Source organism: Leptonychotes weddellii, chromosome 14, assembly GCF_054177405.1.
Source record: "Leptonychotes weddellii isolate Sample4059 chromosome 14, ASM5417740v2, whole genome shotgun sequence".
In the NCBI taxonomy this organism is placed as follows: domain Eukaryota; kingdom Metazoa; phylum Chordata; class Mammalia; order Carnivora; family Phocidae; genus Leptonychotes; species Leptonychotes weddellii.
This window is the reverse complement of record NC_138382.1, coordinates 53,616,631-53,635,705: the sequence shown is the minus strand read 5'-3', so window position 1 is coordinate 53,635,705 and position 19,075 is coordinate 53,616,631. Positions and strand designations below refer to the sequence as shown.

Genomic DNA, 19,075 nt, shown 5'->3' with positions numbered 1-19,075 from the left:
TGCCATGTGTTTTTGTTTTTGTTTTTTTTAAGATTTTATTTATTTATTTGACAGAGAGAGAGAGAGTGAGCGCAGGAACATAAGCAGGGGGAGTGGGAGAGAGGGAAGTAGGCTTCCCACTAAGCAGGGAGCCTGATGTGGGACTCGATCCCTGGACCCCGGGATCATGACCTGAGCCGAAGGCAGACGCTTAACGACTAAGCCACCCAGGCGCCTCATCTGCCATGTATTTCTGTGTGCCTTACGTATACTCAATTTCTTGAATATTTTTACAAGGGAAATAGGGTACTTTGGGGCTATAAAATCACTTGTTTTTAAGCTTTTCAGGGAAAAATGTCTTATTCACCATCAAATTCTCATTTTCAGTACTTGTCTCTCTGTAGGCTCATTCTCATCAGCATGTATTCATGCCTGTGTCTATCCCATCTCTCTCTCTCTCTCCCTCTGAACACACACAAATTAAAAACAGAGTACAGTGTTAGCAGATACCGTCAATACCTTGCCTGTATATACTTCCCCTAGTGGCATTAGTGCGCAGGCCTGACTCACAATATCAGACCTTGGATTCCTGTGCCTGATAGTTTTTTTGGGCCTCCAGAGTCCACTTTACCTCTCAGCATGGCAGGCTAGAAGTGGTGGGAAATTAAGGCTCCTTCCTCCCCCCACCACTCAGCCCTCAACCAACCATTTATTGGACACTTCCGTGACTCATCTGCACTCATGTTTCCTGGAAACCCCTCAAAGTACACTACTTGCTTACCAGTTCTTATCTCAAGGCAGGCTTCTCGAGGAATGCAAGGTAGGACACGAAGCGAACTCTTGACCTGTCCTTCAACTACCATGCTATTTCGCTTCTTATTCTGGAATAATTAAGCTGTCACGTTCATTCCTCATCCCCATTCTTACCAGGCAGTCTCCTCTCTCTAAAAATGCACAAGGATTTGCACATGGTATAGCGAATAGCAGTTTCAGATCTGAACTTGCTTAAATTTATCAATTGATGATTGTCTTTCCGTTAGCCTCCTTCACCCCCCTGATCTATAACTATTAAGGATTTGATCTTACACAGTTGTGAGAGCTGGTTTAGTAGTCTCCAAAAAGTTATTTTCTTTGCAACTGAGGCTGATCTCACTGAGCCCTGTCCTGATGTCCAACCCACAGAACATATGAGCATAATAAATAGCTGTTGAACACTTTTAAGTTTTTGAGTGGTCTATTACATAGCCATAGTAACTGGAACATCTGTTTCTTTTGGGGTTACTTAAATATTTGTGTATGTGTGTGTGTGTGTGTGTGTTATTCTAGAGAATATAATAGGTACCTGAGAAGTCTAGCTCTTGGTTAAAAACTTACGTGTGATTTTCCAGAACTGACTAGAGGCAATTACAAAGGCTTTAGTTGGCAAGCATCATGGTGGAATGCGGCCCTTCCAGCACCAGACTTGGGGTACAGCCAGTACATGGCAATCTCTGGAAAAAGTTGGAAGCAAAGACTCAGGCCACTCCGTAGTTGCTGGTCTCCCTAGTCATTAGTCACACAGGCCCATCATATTCTCATATTTGCCCTCCCTGCCCAGGAGCCCTCATTATAGCTCTATCAGGCCTTTGCTCAAGGTCCGAAGTCTTCTCCAGGTATGTGTGCTGAGGGGATGCTTGAAGACACTTTCACTGACTCAGCAGCCAGTTATTTTCTACTTCTAGCCTTTCCCCTCGCTCTGCCCTGACCTCGGAACTGCTGGACGCTTGTTTTGGGGCTCCCTCAACAGTGAACCCGCCCCCCCATCTGGCTGACCTGCTGACTTCAGACCCTCAATCCTTGTCCTGACCAGGCACTTTCTCCCTCACAGTAAGTGATTAAAGGCTTGACTCTTGTTTTTGGCTTGCTGCTTTCATCAGTACTCTGACACCCAAGCTGCTCGGCTTTCTCGGTCTCCCTGGGCTCAGCTGAGCTCCTAATAGTACCTTTAAGTTGTTACGGTCTGCCTGCAAATAAGCTTGTGTTGCTTGAAAAATAGTAAGATGATAATCTTACAACAGTATAATTCTATTTACTCCATACCCACCTTTTTGTCATTATATTTCTAAACCCCCCAAGACATTATTTTTATTTTAAAATCTTTTAATTGCATTTAAATACACATATATGTGTGTATGCATATTAAAGATTTTTTTAAAGATTTATTTATTTGAGAGAGAGAGCATAAGCAGGGGAAGGGATGCTCTCTCTGTCTTCTAAAAAAAACAAAAACAAAAACAAAAAAACCCACAACAACCAAATTCTTGTCTGATCATTCCACCATCTTGGCTATGTTTATGCATCTTCCTATGGACTGTTTGCTCTCATCATGATTAGGGGTCAATTTTCTTCATTCTGTTGTGTCTTGTAATTTTTAAAATCATACTCCAGATATTTCATATAAAAGAAATGACTAGAATAAGTAATATTTACCTCAAGAAAAGAGCAAAGCCCTAATCTGTCAGAAAGTTAGAATTAAGGGCTAAACCAATCTGACCTGTGGTTGAGCTGGGTCTGAGCTTTGTTGCAGCTTTGTCTGATTCAGTGCACCCCTGCCTTCAAATATTTTTGGGTATGGGATTAGGCCCTTCTCATCAGAAGAAACTGGGTCTAAGCATTGCTGAACTTCTGGAGGTATTTTTGGTTTTTTATGGCCATGTTGCTAGCTTTTCTCACTGTAGGATATTTCTCTCTGATTTATAATTCTTCTTGAAAGAGGGTCACTAAGGAAATTTCTTTGCTCTGAAGTCCCACTCCTGGCTTTCTGAGCCTGGGGAAATCTCTCTATTTGACTGTTCTCCCCATCCTTTGGAAGTTAGCTGCTTTGCTTTATACAAAGACCTGCAATGCCTCAGACAGATTTCTCTCAGCTCCTGTCTCTGCTCTCATTTTTTGATGTATTGTCCTAGAGCACATGGCCAAATCCTTAAGAGTTGGCACTTGGAGAAGGACTCTGGCTGGAGTTTCTCAGAATTCTAATCTATCAAACCAGCCCGCACACATCCATTAAAATTGCATTAAATTTTCTGTTGATTTCTCCTTATTTTTCTTTATGGGGGATTCTTTTTTTGCTGTTTTATCTTTGTAGAAGAGAAAGTTTCCTCTCTCCTAGGAGGAACCTATCACTCACTGGAGTTTAATTCATTTAGATTCCTGGCAATCTAGTGAGTTTAAGAAAACAAAAAAATTTTATTTTGTATTTATTCAGATAAGGTAAGGTTATTAGAATGGGAACAATGGTCATTTTTGTGGCTTTCTTCACACTAACCCAAAGGAGAAAGGCATTCCTTAATCTTCAAGAGGGAGATTGTGAAAAGCTTAGCAAATTTTTGTATACCTGAAGGGCTTGCCAGCATCTGGTTTTGCTTAGGACTGGGTAAGCCTAACTATGAAGCTGTGAGTATTTTTTCTTTAGGGAGTAATACATATGTCAGCCTCCTTGTTCTCCCCAAAGCTTTTGCCCTCATTCTTTTGAGAAGACTTGTCAGTTTTTTATGCTCTGTTAGAGGTGAATTCTTAGATGCCAGGCATTCTGTTTGTAGGACTTGGGGAAGGGATTAGTAACGGAGTCCCCAGTTCCATATATGTAGATGTTTAACAAATCCCGTTTTCTTTTTTTTAGATTTTATTTATTTATTTATTTATTTATTTATTTATTTATTTGCGAGAGTGTGAAAGTGACCGCAAGCGGGGTGAGGAGCAGAGGGAGAGGGACAAGCAGACTCCGTGCTGAGCAGGGAGCCCAATGTGGGGCTCGATCCCAGGACCCTAAGATCATGACCTGAGCCAAAATCAAGAATCGGACACTTTAACCGACTGAGCCACCCCGGCACCCCAACAAATCCCATTTTCAGCTGCACATCTCACTCGTATCCTCCACTGCATCTAATTTTTCAAGGGCTCTGGACGGCCAATTGTGATACCTTCCTTGGATGTGTTGATACCATTCATGCATATTTAGCTGCTGCTTCCTCCACCCTGCTTCATAATTACTACAAAACATATCTACTTGTTTTATGTCTTCTACAAATTTGCCAAAAGCTCTCAGGTATCTTGCACTTGAAGATTATATCAGGATATTTGCTAAATAACTGGAGAGTTAGAGCTGAATCCCAAGCAGCCTGGTTTCTGGTCCAGTTTACCTTTCATTAACCTGATCATCACTGCCTTATTTTATTTTCCTATATATATATTTTTTTATATCCAGGTTTTACTGCAAACATTACTGAGGATCCTCTAAGGTGCCACATTGTAACAATGATTCATCTGACAGCTACCCCTGCAAGTGCACTTATTGATGAGCCAGTGCATATCCGAGCTACAGGTCTGTCTCCCTTTCAGATAATGATTCTTCAGGCATCACTGAAAGATGAAAAGGGGAACCGGTTTCATTCTCAAGCCTACTATAAGGCCAATGAAGTTGGTGAGGTAGACCTGGAGCATGCCCCCTCACTGGGAGGTGACTACATAGGAGTCCACCCTATGGGTCTCTTCTGGTCGCTGAAACCTGAAAAATTTTTAACGAAATTGTTGAAAAGAGATGTGATGAATAGCCCCTTCCTGGTCCAAATAAAACTTTATGATTCAAATTTACTATTAACCGACATCGCTACCACTGCTCCAAAAGTCAGCCTGACTTTGGAGAGGTGGTACATAGCACTTGGTGTCAAATGGATCCAAGTTCGAGAAGGCCACCTTCGGGGAGCCCTCTTTCTCCCTCCTGGTGAGTAGAATTAACTTGGTTACTTTCATCCCTGTGTTTCCTCTTTTGAGTGCCTAATCCTTCTACAGGTTTAACTTGGATATGGATAGTACATAGTGTAGTCCTTTCCAGCCTTAGAATCAGGGCTAATTCTGGGTCAGAACAAGAATATGGTGATGCCCATTCCAACTCAAGTTTGATCTCAACAATTCTGGAGCTTGTCTAAGGATATGACTAACATGTAGTTTATGGAGTCCCTGCATTATGGGGTTTCATAGCTTTGGATTTATATGAAATCCATTTGTATTGAAGCCTAACTGAAGACCCACATCCTGATATCATGGAACTGTGTCCCAGCTTCTTTTGGGAGTTCTGTCTTGCCTGAGTTTCAACTTAGATATAGGTCATCGCATGCAATAAGCTGATGATACAATGGACTGAAATACTGCAAAAAATATAGAGGATACAAAGAGACTCTATATCCTCTAGTTCCATAAATATTGCATATTTATAGAATATTCCATAAATCCACAGATCATACAACCTGCTCCCTAATGGCTATAAAACCTACCAGAAAAGTCAGTTTCCCACAGTGATCTCCACATATCAATAAGTGGTTCAAAACATCTACTGGTACATTTCTCAGGATTTATTGTGGGACTGAATGAAGCAAAGTTAATTTCCCAGAAGTAGCCCTCGACAGGTCCGGGTCTCAGGTATGTCCGAGATCCCCTTCTTCAGGCATGAGCTTTGATCCAGGACACAGCCATCATATCATCAGGACATACTGCACCTCTCTCTGCTTTCAGAAACATAATCACTGTGTAGAAGTGAGATGGGTAAAGGCAGCCTGAAGTGTTAGAGGTGGTTCCTGACAGCAAGAGTTATAGATGATGTAGAAGGAATAAAAGCTTCCCTTTCCAAAATCGTCATGACCCATGCAGTCGTTTGGATAAATCTCAATGTTTTTATACCCCTAGCATACAGACAACATCATTGTGTGTAGTATCAGGAGCTAAGTAGCACAAACGTCTGTCCACCTCGTTAGAAAACTATCGGTGCAGGCCTCCCACCTTGGGATCATGTGCTGCCTTAGAGGGTGCTATCTGTGAATCTTCTTGGACACTGCACATGCTGTGTGTCCTGCTTGTTCTGAGGGGGATACAAAAGAGCTTTGAGCTGTGTGGGGCCAAAAGAGGCTGAGTCAGTTCTCAAAATAGTTCTCAACTACAACATTCTTCCATGATAAAAGGCTCACTACTCTTAAGTCCTCCCTCTTCCTGTCAATCAGGAGATGAAAAGCATCTTTATTCATTTATTGAAGTGGTCTTTTAAACCAAGATATATTTAGTACCATTTTATTTCTCCTTCTCTCAAGGTGAGAAAACATAGCAATGTTTTGTTTTGAAAATTCCCAATACTCCTTTAAATCAAATCACTCTTCTTTCTTTTTTATTTTTATTTATTTTTTTATTTTTAAGTAACCTCTTACTTATCTCCTTAAGTAACCAACATAGGGCTTCAACTCACAACCCCAAGATCAAGAGTCGCATGCTCTACTGACTGAGCCAGCCAGGTGCCCCCATGGATGGGACCAGTCTTCCTTAGTTAAAATCACCTACCGGAGAATAGGGTGCCCCCAGTAAGTGCATCATAAATTTTTTTCTACTTTATTTAAGAAACTAGCTGCCTACACAGAGCGTGAGTATAGAATGATACTCTGACCATCCCTACTTTTTACCATGTGTTAAGCTGCAGTAATAAACATTGTTATTGCATGGAAGAACTCATCATTTACATCTGCTTGGCTGCAAGATTTCGTCACTGTATAGTCAGATGAATGGAACAGAGCAGAGTTAAGTTGGGATTTTAGCTAAAATATTTATTTCAATAGCTTTTTTTGAAGTCATATACTTTTGAAGGCTTTTTTTTTTTTTTTTTTGAGTTATATATACTTTGAGAACCTAGTTAAATCTGTAGAAGCTTTCATTAGTAAAATGCACACATAGGGGCACTTGAGTGGCTCAGTTGGTTAAGTGTCCTACTCTTGGTTTTGGCTCAGTTCATGATCTCAGGGTCGTAAGATTGAGCCCCGTGTCATGCTCCATGCTGCACGTGGAGCCTGCTTAAGATTCTCTCCCTTTCCCTCCGGCCATCCCCGTGCCAGCCCCAGCCCAGGTTGCACGCTCTCTCTCCTAAAAAAAAAAGGACATATAAACCTATACTTTGCATACAATTTCAGGGCCTTCATTGATTTCCTAAAGCCTAATTGTGTACCTTTTCATAGTTTAAAAAGCCCTTGCGTAATTTCAATGGCTTTCTTTACACCAATACTATAGAAATGAACTACTGTGAGTCCGCAGGACCCCTTGGCTACAGAGATTAAACGTGTTCGGTGAACATGGTTCCCAATCAACCTTCCTGATATTATGTTCCATGAATGTATCCAATCAGCTTTAATTCTGCCCCAGATACAAGGCTGAAAACTTGGCGATTCTACTGAAAATTTATGCTTCAATTCCAGAATTTGTGATGCATTTCTTCGTGTTGTCATATTTTTCTTCTCTTTTCCTTCCTTTCCCTTCATACCCAGTTCTGTGTTGTTTTGTTCTTTCTCAGGAGAGGGCTGTTTCCCAGGGGTAATTGACTTGTTTGGTCGTATTGGTGGACTGATTGAATTCTGGGCCAGTCTCCTGGCCAGTCATGGCTTTGTTGCCTTGGCCTTGGATTACTTTAACTATGAAGATCTGCCTTCCCAACCAGAAAAAACATAATTAGAATATTTTGAGGAAGCTGTCAACTTTCTCCTGAGACATCCTAAGGTAATTTTTGCCTTTTATTTTATTTTTTTAAATTTATTTTTATCTTTTTTTAAAGATTTTATTTATTTGACACACAGAGAGAGACAGCGAGAGCAGGAACACAAGCGGGGGAGCAGGAGAGGGAGAAGCAGGCTTCCCGCTGAGGAGGGAGTCCGACGCAGGGCTCGATCCCAGGACCCTGGGATCATGACCCGAGCCGAAGGCAGATGCTTAATGACTAAGCCACCCAGGCGGCCCTGCCTTTTCTTTTAGTCCCTGTTTTTAAATAACCATAACACCCTGTGGCTTCCCTTAACTTCCAGGTATGATTCTCCTCAATGAACTTGAAATTCTATGACATATCCATATTATTCACATGATTTATTTCACACCCAATGTCTTTTGCTCAGAAAGACAAAACAGGAAGTTAGCCTGTGTCCATGATGGAATCAAAACACAATGGCTTTATTTATTTATTTTAAAGATTTTACTTCTTTGTCAGAGGGAGAGAGCACAAGCAGGGGGAGTAGGAGAGAGAGAAGCAGGCTTCCCGCCAAGCAGGGAGCCCGATGCGGGGCTCGATCCCAGAACCCTGGGATCATGACCCGAGCTGAAGGCAGATGCCTAACTGAGCCACCCAGGAGCCCCTTAAACAGCTATTTTTGATGCATATGATGGAGTTGTCTTTGAACTATCACATAGGTGATGTTACTGTGTTGAGTTTTCTGCTTGGCTTAGATGAGAAATGAGGAGGTTACGTGATTCTGCTGTTCGCTTTCTTAGCCTGGTTGCCCTTGTACTTGTTGCATGACTTTTCCATCAGTGTTCTTACCAGTGTCACTTAGTTAGTCAATGCCTAATGAGACCTGGAAACCAGTTTTCTTTCCTAGGCTCTTAGTACTTGCACTAAGCCTGCTTCATGCTCTCTCTTCTGTGAGAGGAGAGACCACCCATATTTCAATTCCTTGTAGGTCTTACTTCTCCATCTGTTGATTTTAAGTGTCTTCTAAGCATTCTAAATTCCCTGATCCCAAATTTGGTGGCAGAAATTATAACAAGAGTTAGTGTTCTGCCAAAAGCCTGCACATAACTGAGTCACTTTTTTTTTTGTTGTTCATCCATGTTATACTTCCTTTTACTTTGTCTTCCCTGGCCAAATCCATTCTGAGTTCTCACCTCTCATTGCCGAAACTATGACTCTATATCTTTTATATTAAGACATAGAACTTCAGAGCTTGAAAGGTCTTTTTAATTCAAAAGGAGATGATTGCAGTCACCCCTCTTAATATACAGGATAGGACCTCAGGTAGAATGTATTGGCCTTACAAAGAGGCTGAAAAAATATGTAGCAAAGGGGAATAGGTTCAGATCCATCAGAATTTGTCCCCTAGGACTGGATACATGCCCCATAAAATGAGAATGGCCTCTATCATTCTACACTATACAGCATACAATCAATGCCTTTCCTTCTTGTTTGCTCCCATTGTCTTGGTATAAAGATCCAAATCGTAGCCTATTTCCTCTGAGAATCTTTCTCTGATCCTGCCTTTATTCCCTGCTAATCTGGAGTGGCAGCCTGGCCTATGTGCATTCTTATATTGCAGAATTTGTAAGCTACTCTAATTGTCTGTTTTTTTCCCTCCTGTCTCTCCATCTGGCCGTGAGTTCCTTGATGATAAGAGATGATTTACCCCTTTTCTTCCTCTGTGTCCCCCAGTGGTTAGTACAGTGTGGATGATCTAAAAGTGCTTGCTTGGGGCGCCTGGGTGGCTCAGTTGGTTAAGTGTCTGCCAGGGTCCTGGGATCCCAGGGTCCTGGGATTGAGCCCCACATCAGGCTCTCTGCTCAGCAGGGGAGTCTGCTTCTCCCTCTCCCTCTGCCTGCTTCTCTGCCTGCTTGTGCTCTCTCTCTCTCTCTGTCAAATAAATAAATAAAATCTTAAAAAAAAAATGCTTGCTTGATGACTGACGGTGGAAGAGGAAGCAGAGCCAAGCCTCCTTTATGAAACCTTCTCTAAAGGAGAAACCTTCCAGGGAAACCACAGCAGAGGTTTCTGCTCACATTTCCATGCTCTGTTCTACTAAACTCATTCTTTTTCTCAGTCTTTTCCTATAGAGTACCCTTTCCTCTGAACTTCTAGAGACCCCAGAATTGGTACAACAGAGTTTACTGATCAACTGTACCCTGACTCATATTATTCACAAGAGTTACGTGGCTCTTTCTTATTCTTCCTACTACATTGGTATTTCTTTAGGGCATTTTAAACTCAGCACCTAACACCAGGCTGAATCCATATTATTTAATTTGGAAGGCCTGACATGTTCTTGAAGGAGTATTTTCTTTGAACATTCATTATGTATTCCAGAACTCTAGAACTGGGCATGTGGGTGGGATTAGTCCTTGCTTGGCTCCCACTGGTCATTCAAGTTCTTTGGTTGTTTGAGATGGTAGGGTTTTGCTATATGGTGGACAGAGTCAACATCTCATTTCCATTATTTTCAGGTCCTCGGTCCAGGCATTGGGATAGTTTCCATAAGCAAAGGCGCAGAGATTGGACTCTCCATGGCTACTCACCTAAAACAAGTCAAAGCCACCGTGCTTATTAATGGGCCCAACTTCGCATTTAGCATTCCACAGGTATATAGTGGTCAGATAAGTCAGCCCTTGCCCTTCTCTCCACAATTGCTATCCATCAACGCCTTAGGGTTAGCAGAGTTCCAGCACAGCTTTGAGGAAGCTAGAAGTGAAGCTAGTGAGACTTCTCTTCTCCCGATTGAAAAGGCCCCGGGACATTTCCTTTTCATTGTGGGAGAAGATGATAAGAATATCAACAGCAAAGCTATGCTAAGCAAGCCACAGAACAGTTGAGAAGATATGGGAAGAACAGCTGGACCCTGCTATCTTACCCTGGGGCGGGCCACCTGTTAGAGCCTCCCTATTCCCCACTATGCTGTGCCTCAAAGATCTCCAATCTCCACCTATTCATGCACTGGGGTGGAGAGGTGACCCCACACGTCGCTGCCCAGGAGCATTCTTGGAAGGAGATACAGAAGTTTCTCAGGAAGCACCTTGTTCCAGTTGTGACCAGTCAACTCTGAGAAGAAAAGATATTCCTGAGAAACAGAGAAGCAATACCAGACCTTCACTTGATTTTCATGAACAACATCTTTGATTTCTTACTGTGGGAGGTTTACTAAGAGAAAGCTGGACTCTGGAAAGGGAAAATGGTTTCCATTTAATCGATATCATACATGGAGAGTTTTATATTTTTAAAAATTAAGTTTAGGGCTCTACCTGCCCTAAAATATTCTGGTTTATTATTATAGCAATTGTTTGGTGGAAAAAAAAAACGACCAAAATGAATGACAGAATCTCCTGGTTTATAAAACAGACATGAGTAGAATCAGGTGCTGATATTTGTTGATTTCTTAAAACTCAAATGAAATATGTTTAGATTTCTCATATTTGAAAATATGCTCATGGTTCATGGTTACTTCATTGTCATTGAAGAACTAGAGCTGGGTAAACGAATTTATTACTTTATTACTTTATTTACTTTAAGGCAATATGGAAGTGGATACGGAGGTAACATGACTGAGTCAGCCTACAATCGATAATTCAACAAATGCTAATAAAAGAAAATAAAGTAATGTTTGTGTTGAAACATACAGCATTTTGAGAAAAACAATCTGAGATTCACAGAATTGCACTTTGGGAAGGAGCCCTGCTGGCGTGGTTTGTGTGCCTTTGGGCTGGCAGACTGTTTCTGTAAAGTTCTACGTAGCAAATATTTTCAGCTTTGTGGGCCATGAAGTCTCTGTCACTGTTGTTGAGTTCTGCCATTCCAGCACAAAAGCAGTATAGATAGGCCATAATGAACGATCGTGGCTTTGTTCCAATTAAACTTTATTTATGGACACTGATATTTGCATTTCATATAATTTTTACATGTCACAGAATAGTAATTTTCTTCTAATTTTTTTCTAAGCATTGACCAATGTAAAAGCCATTCTCAGCTTATGGGCAACAGAAAAACAGGTTGTTGGCTGGATTTAGCTCACAGGGCATAGTTTGATGACCCTGGGTGTAAACAATCCAAATTACCTTGTCCAAGGTCAGATATGACGCATTTTCTCTAAGGGGCACGTCACAGCCCACATATTCCTGAGCTACTGAATTGCAATGGATGGAAGTGGAAGGTGAGTGGGAGATAAGTGAAGGTGAACCAGTAAAAAAGGGTTTTGAATGATTTCGTAGGTGTGGTGGGGAAGCCAGTGAGGAATGAGAGTGGTAGAAGTAATAGGAAGACACTTCATGGTATCTGCCTAAACTCTTTTCCTTTCATCTGCTTTCTGATGCTCCCTCTGTTTAGAGTAAAATCATTCCATTCAGGATGAGTGAGGCTACTAGCCTCCCTCCTTTCTCACTCAGACAAGTTTTCACATTTTCCAGACCCAGTCAATCAGACCACGTCACTCCTTTGACTCTAATAATCATGTAACTGCAATGGCTAATACTACCTATGCTGTATGCTACATAGTAACTGTGTAGGTTAGATGCCATATCATTAGTTATATACGCCATATGCTATATAATAGTTATCATAGTGAGTTTAATGGGTAAAATTATTTTTGTTTCCTGTTTTGGACTTTAGGAAGAATGCCTATGTTTATGAGATATGATGTTTGTGTTTGGTCTGATATATATCCCTTGGTTTACATTTTGTGGATTTTCAGAACCAAGAAGGTTTTGAATTTTTTTTTTCATATATTCTTTTCCATACCACTACTACAAAGGTTGGCAGGAATGCAGATCAAATAACCATTCTTGACCAGCTTCTCTAAATATAACTGGTCTGATCTCCAGGCATTGACCTCTTTTTTTTTTTTTAAAGATTTTATTTATTTATTTATTTGACAGAGAGAGACATAGTGAGAGAGGGAACACAAGCAGGGGGAGTGGGAGAGGGAGAAGTAGGCCTCCCGCTGAGCGGGGAGCCTGATGTGGGGCTCGATCCCAGGACCCTGGGATCATGACCTGAGCCGAAGGCAGACGCTTAATGACTGAGCCACCCAGGCACCCCAGGCATTGACCTCTTGTGTGCACCGATAAAGTATCTGCACCTGGTTAGCTAATAGTGTGTCCTCTCAGCGTGGTCCAGGCCAGCTGGCAAAACCACTCTCACCCTCTGCTTTTGGCCCACCTGGCTTTTATTGTCCTTGCAAATTCTCTAAGTGTGAGTTGTGTCTTCTATCAGGTCCCTGGTAGATGCATATACCCCATCTCCTCTGCTAAAGGGTCAGCTCACACACGGCCACAACAATCCCAGGGCAGACTTGCTGACCTTCAGCTCTCAGCTGCCTTCCATGCCCATCACCTTGAGAATCTGGGAGCTTGCTGAACTCTTTCACACACCAGCCGTGCAAAGGGAGACTTGCATGTGCTATCTCCTTCTGCCTAAACACAATGTCCTGTTAACACTGTGCTTTTCAAAACTCCAAACAGGAAGCAGGAAAAAAGCTTCTGCGGATTTCAATTTCTCATAATCCATTCCCACCTTGGTCAAGGTTCAGACCTTCTCTCTAGGCAGGGTTGCCTTTTTCCGAAGGACAAGCCCCAGGACCTATACTTAATGTAATAAAGCTTCCAAGGAAGAATAAAGCAATTACCGAGAACATCACTGCTGTCAGGGAGGCATTAATAAAGATCATCCTTGCCTTATAAGAAATAGGTCAGGGGCGCCTGGGTGGCTCAGTCATTAAATGTCTGCCTTCGGCTCAGGTCATGATCCCAGGGTCCTGGGATCGAGCCCCACATCGGGCTCCCTGCTCAGCGGGAAGCCTGCCTCTCCCTCTCCCACTCCCCCCGCTTGTGTTCCCTCTCTCACTGTCTCTCTCTGTCAAATAAGTAAATAAAATCTTAAAAAATAAATAGGTCAGAGTACACAGATATAGCTAAACTCATGAAGGTGCTACTTAATGACAAGCATTTTTTGGAGTACTGATTTATGTCAGCCTTCTCATAGCTGAGTAATAGAGGTGCAGAGAAATTTTCACGATGAATTGATAGCAGGGCTGGAATCAGAACCCAGGGACTTAGACCTGAATTTTCTCTGTTACTCTGTGTTGAGATTTTCCCCCATGGCCTGTTAAACTCTATTCTCTGGAAATTTGAAATAAATTTGGGTCTATACATTAACACATTGTTTTGGTTGTTTTTAGCTTAGGAGGGCTAGAGACACTTCAAGTTCTATATTTACTCTGATTATGGAGAAATTTTTTAGGTTCTAATGGTGACTAGGGACACTGTTGGGTCTACCATTGAGAAGAAGTCAGTTTTCCACTGATTGTTGCAGCTTTGTGGAAGCTCAATGAAAGTACACCTGTAACTTTACCCCAGTAGAATAGTCTTCATTCCATAGTCACTAATTTTCACGCTCTTCTTCTCTCTCCTTTGAAGGAAACCAGAATATGTCACCCCAAAATATACCTCTTTAAAAAAAATCAGCAGTTAAAAAAAAAAACAGCAGATACAAGAAGGGCCCTCTGACCCTTCCTTTTTCCCTCCTGAAAGCAGGAGATAAAACTCCCAGATGGAAGGTATCCTCCTTATACCAGAAGGAAAGTAAACTGCCCACATAGTTCAGTTACTTTTCCACAATTGTCTCTGTCTTTGTTCAAGCTAATATAAAAGCAAGTATTTGCTTTTCTTTGGGTCTCATTCCTTATGAGGGCTCCTGTGCCACATAAAACTTATATTAAATACTTTTGTGTGCTTTTCACCTCTTAATCTGTCTTATGTCAGTTACATTCTCAGGCCCTGTAAATATACCTAAAGAAGGTGTGCATAGAGAGAGGGAGAGAGATTGATGGATTTTAAGGAATTGGCTTGTGTGATTGCAGGGGCTCAAATCTTCAGGGCAGGTCAGCAGGCTTTGGGGTCCCAGGTAAGAGTTGATGTTGCAGACGTGGGTCTGAGGGCAGACTGCAGGTAGATATCCTTCTACTCTAGAGGACCTCAGTCCTTTCTGCAAGGTTCACACCTGCTAGTGATAACTGCTAAGGTCTCTTCCCTACACGGTCATCACTTCACTGCCCAGTGTCCCTACTCCTCGTTTGCTGTAGCCCTTAGGGGCCCATGGACTGCTAGGTTCCCCAGTGTTTTCCATTCTGGGCAGCAGAGTGGAGAAGACCTGGCTCTGTGCCAGCCTGACCTGCTCCCCCTTGATTACCTGGGTGCTGGAACCTCCTGACTTGCCCACCCTTTCCTGCACTGCTCTTAGAATCTTCATGAAGGGGCACCTAGGGGGCTCAGTCGGTTAAGCGACTGCCTTCAACTCAGGTCATGATCCCAGGGTCCTGGGATCGAGCCCCTCATTGGGCTCCCTGCTCAGCGGGAAGCCTGCTTCTCCCTCTCCCACTCCCCCTGCTTGTGTTCCCTCTCTCGCTGTCTCTCTCTCTGTCAATTAAATAAATAAATAAAATCTTAAAAAAAAAAACTTAAAAAAAAAAATCTTCATGAAAATGACACTGATCCCACCCTGGGACCTGATCTTGGGAATTAGTCCCTCAACTGGGAGCCTTGCTATCCTGCCAAGGTACCTTTCATCCACTGGGAGAGCTGTGTGCGGAGGCACCATTCTCTTTCCTTAGTACCTCCAACCTGCCTGTGACTTCCCTTGACTTCCAAGATCAGCCCTCTTCCCTCAAGGCTTATATTTCACCTTCAATACATTTACATATCACTCCCATTTAAGAAGTCAGAAGCACAAGGAAAGTTAAGCAATCTGCCTGAGGTCAGTCCCACGGATAGTTGAGGAGTCCGGGTTCCAGTCTAGGTCTCTCTGGTTCCAGAGACCGGTGGTCTCCCAGCTACACCTCACTGGCTGCAAAAGGTGCAAAAATGAAAAGACACAGTGCCCTCCCTCAAGCACCACCTGGAGGCACAGTCTACAATCTGTAAACTTGATCGTTTGTACATTTTGACAATGGACATCGGCTGAGGAGATTAACAGTGGGGCAGACTTCAGAGGTTCTGGCCCCAGGGAAGCATTTTTGCATTGGGAGGGCTTCTGTTGTCCCTTGGAAGAGTGGTTGACAGACCCAGCTATGCCTTAGCAATCCCCTGCTAAACATACAGATCCCAGGGCCTTACTCCAGTTGGAATCTCCAGGTGCGGGGCCCAGGAACCTTGACTTAACAGGCCCCTCGGGTGAGTATTCAGCCCACACTGCTTGGAGGCTAGATATCTGGGACTTTCCTTGTTAAACACGATCAAAAAAGGCAGTTGCCTAAGAGAGCACCGACTCCAAGGAGGCAATGGAGAAGGGTTTGCAGGAAAGGAGACCAGAACTGGGAGTGGAGAGGAGTCAGGGAAGTGCTTAGAAACCAGAGCTATGTGATGAAACCCGAGATCCATTGTGAAACACCTGGACTGAGAGGTGCCCCAGCTGCACTGAGACCCTGCCCTGACCCCGTGACAGCAGGGCCATAGTCCTGTCCCTGGGGACATAAGAGGAAGGAGCAGCTGACAGTTTGGTGAGGGAGAGCAGGCTAGCGGGTGCCTGGCTGGCTCAGTTGGAAGAATAGGCTGGGGAAGCTAGTTGGCTCAGCAAGCCGCCCTACTCCAGACTGCTCCCGGCAGCTGAACTCAGGGTGAGTGTGGGGGAGTCGGGCTGTCACGGCCTGGCCTGGCTGAGGGCTGCGCAGTATTCGGCAGGGCACCCGGGAAGGTGGCTTTCATTCAGCTGTGTGCGTTCCTCTCAGCTGGGCGGCTAGCGCAGCTCACTGGGGGACCTGCGAGGACCGACGCCTCCCTCATGGGTGGCCGATTGCTCGGCCACGCGGATCTATGTTTTAGAAGCATCCACCTAACAAGAGATCCTTTAGAGACTGTTTTGGGGGCAAAGCGCACACTCAGCTGCAAAGTCAGGGTCCTCTTACTCGTGTGAACTTATGGAGAGATTGTTTTCTTGACTTGGGAAATTTGTCTCTGAGACTTACTGCTTGGAAGGTTGAGGGGGGTGGTAGGGAAGGAAGTACCTGTGATGAAGGAAGAAAAGCCCCTAAAGGGAAAGGACTTTTGTTTCCTGATTAGTAGGTTTAACTCCTGTGGGTGACCTTTTGCTCTCTTTCTTTCTTTGTCTCCTGCCATCTATTGTGTTAGTGTCCTACCAGTTCCTGGCTGCCTTTTCTCCAAGATAGGTCAAGTTCTCCCAGGGGTGTAACCATACCCTTCCCCATGGGAGTCTGGAACCTGCTTCACAAAATGGCTTTCAGCTTTCAGCCCAAGAGGTTGCTTCCACATTGCCGAGGGCTCTCTCTGCAACCACTGGGAGGCTCATCCTGTTTGAAGCAGCTTATGTGCCTGGCACTATTCTAGAAACTGAGGAATAGAATGTTGAGCAAGGTGTAATTCTCGCCCTTGAGGAATAATTAACAATCTGGACCAGTGCTGTTCAGTGGAGTATTCTAGGCTGATGGAAATAGTCTCTATCTGAATTGCCCAGTGTAGTAGCCACTAGTTACGTGTGGCTATTGAGCAATTAAAATGTGGTTACTGTGACTGAGGAATTAAAATTTTGTTTGTTTTTAATACATTGAAATTTAATTAGCTATATGTGGCTGGAGGCCACTACACTGGATAGAGCAAAAAGGGAGGGAGAGAAAGAAGCAGATTTTTACAATATCATATGCTAAGTGTTATAATGAGATGGTTGGACTAGTAAGTAGGTTGGGGTGACTTGTAAAAGCTTTGATTGAATCAGATTGTTATAACGGGCACCAAACACAAAGGGAAGTCCAACTCCAAGACTGACAGATTCAGCTGGTAAAGAAATAGTAGCCCCTGTTAGATTCAGACAGTTTATTATTTACATAGATAATGAAGGCAAGAGAAGCCAAAGGCACCAGCTGTCTGAGTCCTGAATGATGGCACTGAAACAAAAGGGGCTCCGTGACCTCAACACAGTTGCAGGTACCCCGTTGCTGAGGATCCAACTCCAGACTGCAGCAAAACTGTCCCAGAGCCTGCAGCCGTGCCCCGAAGTCCTCTATGCCTCTCTGGAACCAGGGAGGTGGGGGGAAAAGCTGTCTCATAGCAGCCTCCCGTAAGATAGGGAGAGACAATTAAGAGCTACAAACTTCCACGTATAAAATAAATAAGTCATCAGGTACAGCATAGGGAATATACAGCCAATAACATTGTAATAACTTTGTATGATGACACATGGTAACTAAACCTTTCACGCTGATCATTTGGTAATGTACAGTTGTCCAATGTTGTACACCTGAAACTAATATCATATGTCCATTCTATTCCAATTTAAAAAAAAAAAAGGATAAGAGGGGCACCTGGGTGGCTCAGTTGGTTAAGCGACTGCCTTCGGCTCAGGTCATGATCCTGGAGTCCTAGGATCGAGTCCTGCAGCGGGCAGGCTGTGTGGGGGGGCGGGGGGGGGGCGGTCCCTGCTCAGCAGGGAGTCTGCTTCTCCCTCTGACCTTCCCCCCTCTCATGTGCTCTCTCTCTCTCTCTCTCATTCTCTCTCTCAAATAAATAAATAAAATCTTTAAAAAGAAAAAAAAGGATAAGAGAGACAGGTGAGAAAACAATCTTGTGAAGGCCCTCTGAAAGATTGCCTGTCTTGCCACGTTCTTGCGATTGCAAGGCATCCCATCCAGATTTAGGTCCTGGTGGTGCAAGTTTTGCCTGTAGACACAGGGAAACCCTCCAGGGTGCTGTGGTGGAACCATTCCCCTGCAAAGGGTCTTAATGCTAGGCCAGAGGATTTAGACTTCCCCCATCACCCTTCAGCCATTGGAAGTTTAAAGCAGGAGAGAGATTCGATTATTTTTGTGTTGAGATCTGTCTGACAATATTGCAGAGATTAGACTGGGAAGTGAAAAAGCCTGTAAACAGGGAAGAAGAATTAGGTAAATGGATGAGAGTTTATGGGAATGAAGTGGAGCACAATCAATAAGCATTTTTTTTTTAAGATTTTATTTATTTTTTGACAGAGAGAGAAAGAGCGAGAGAGGGAACACAAACAGGGGGAGTGGGAGAGGGAGAAGCAGGATTCCCGCCGAGCGGGGAGCCTGATGCGGGGCTCGATCCCAGGACCCTGGGATCATGACCGGAGCCGAAGGCAGATGCTTAACGACTAAACCACCCAGGCGCCCCAATCAATAAGCATTCTGAATAATCAGTTGAATACCAGGAAGTGAAGGGCTCCATGTGCAGTGAATGTGACAAAGACAAATCAGACAGGATTCTGCCCTCAAGAAATTTAGATTCACAGGAGAGCAAAAACACAGCATAAATGGCTCTAGGATAAGAAGACATCCAAATGGCCAACAGACACATGAAAAAGTGCTCAATATCGCTCGGCATCAGGGAAATCCAAATCAAAACCTCAATGAGATACCACCTCACACCAGTCAGAATGGCTAAAATTAACAAGTCAGGAAATGACAGATGTTGGCGGGGATGCGGAGAAAGGGGAACCCTCCTACACTGTCGGTGGGAATGCAAGCTGGTGCAGCCACTCTGGAAAACTGTA

The 19,075-nt window shown here is 43.5% G+C and overlaps 2 protein-coding genes across 2 annotated transcripts in view; both read left to right on the top strand.

Annotated features, from left to right (window-relative positions):
* The first annotated feature begins 4,272 nt into the window (after positions 1-4,272).
* BAAT (bile acid-CoA:amino acid N-acyltransferase) lies at positions 4,273-10,703 on the top strand. The gene is given in 4 exon segments (XM_006727626.2): positions 4,273-4,738; positions 7,337-7,539; positions 10,021-10,357; positions 10,360-10,703. Coding segments are annotated over 4 exon segments (1,263 nt in total). The 3' UTR covers positions 10,617-10,703.
* Positions 10,704-15,977: 5,274 nt separating this feature from the next.
* LOC102729180 (acyl-coenzyme A amino acid N-acyltransferase 2-like) overlaps positions 15,978-19,075 on the top strand; it is a 15,709-nt gene continuing 12,611 nt past the window's right edge. Inside the window, exon 1 of the mRNA XM_006727625.3 lies at positions 15,978-16,172. The gene's annotated coding sequence lies outside the window, so the exon portion shown is untranslated. The remainder of the gene's footprint in view (positions 16,173-19,075) is intronic.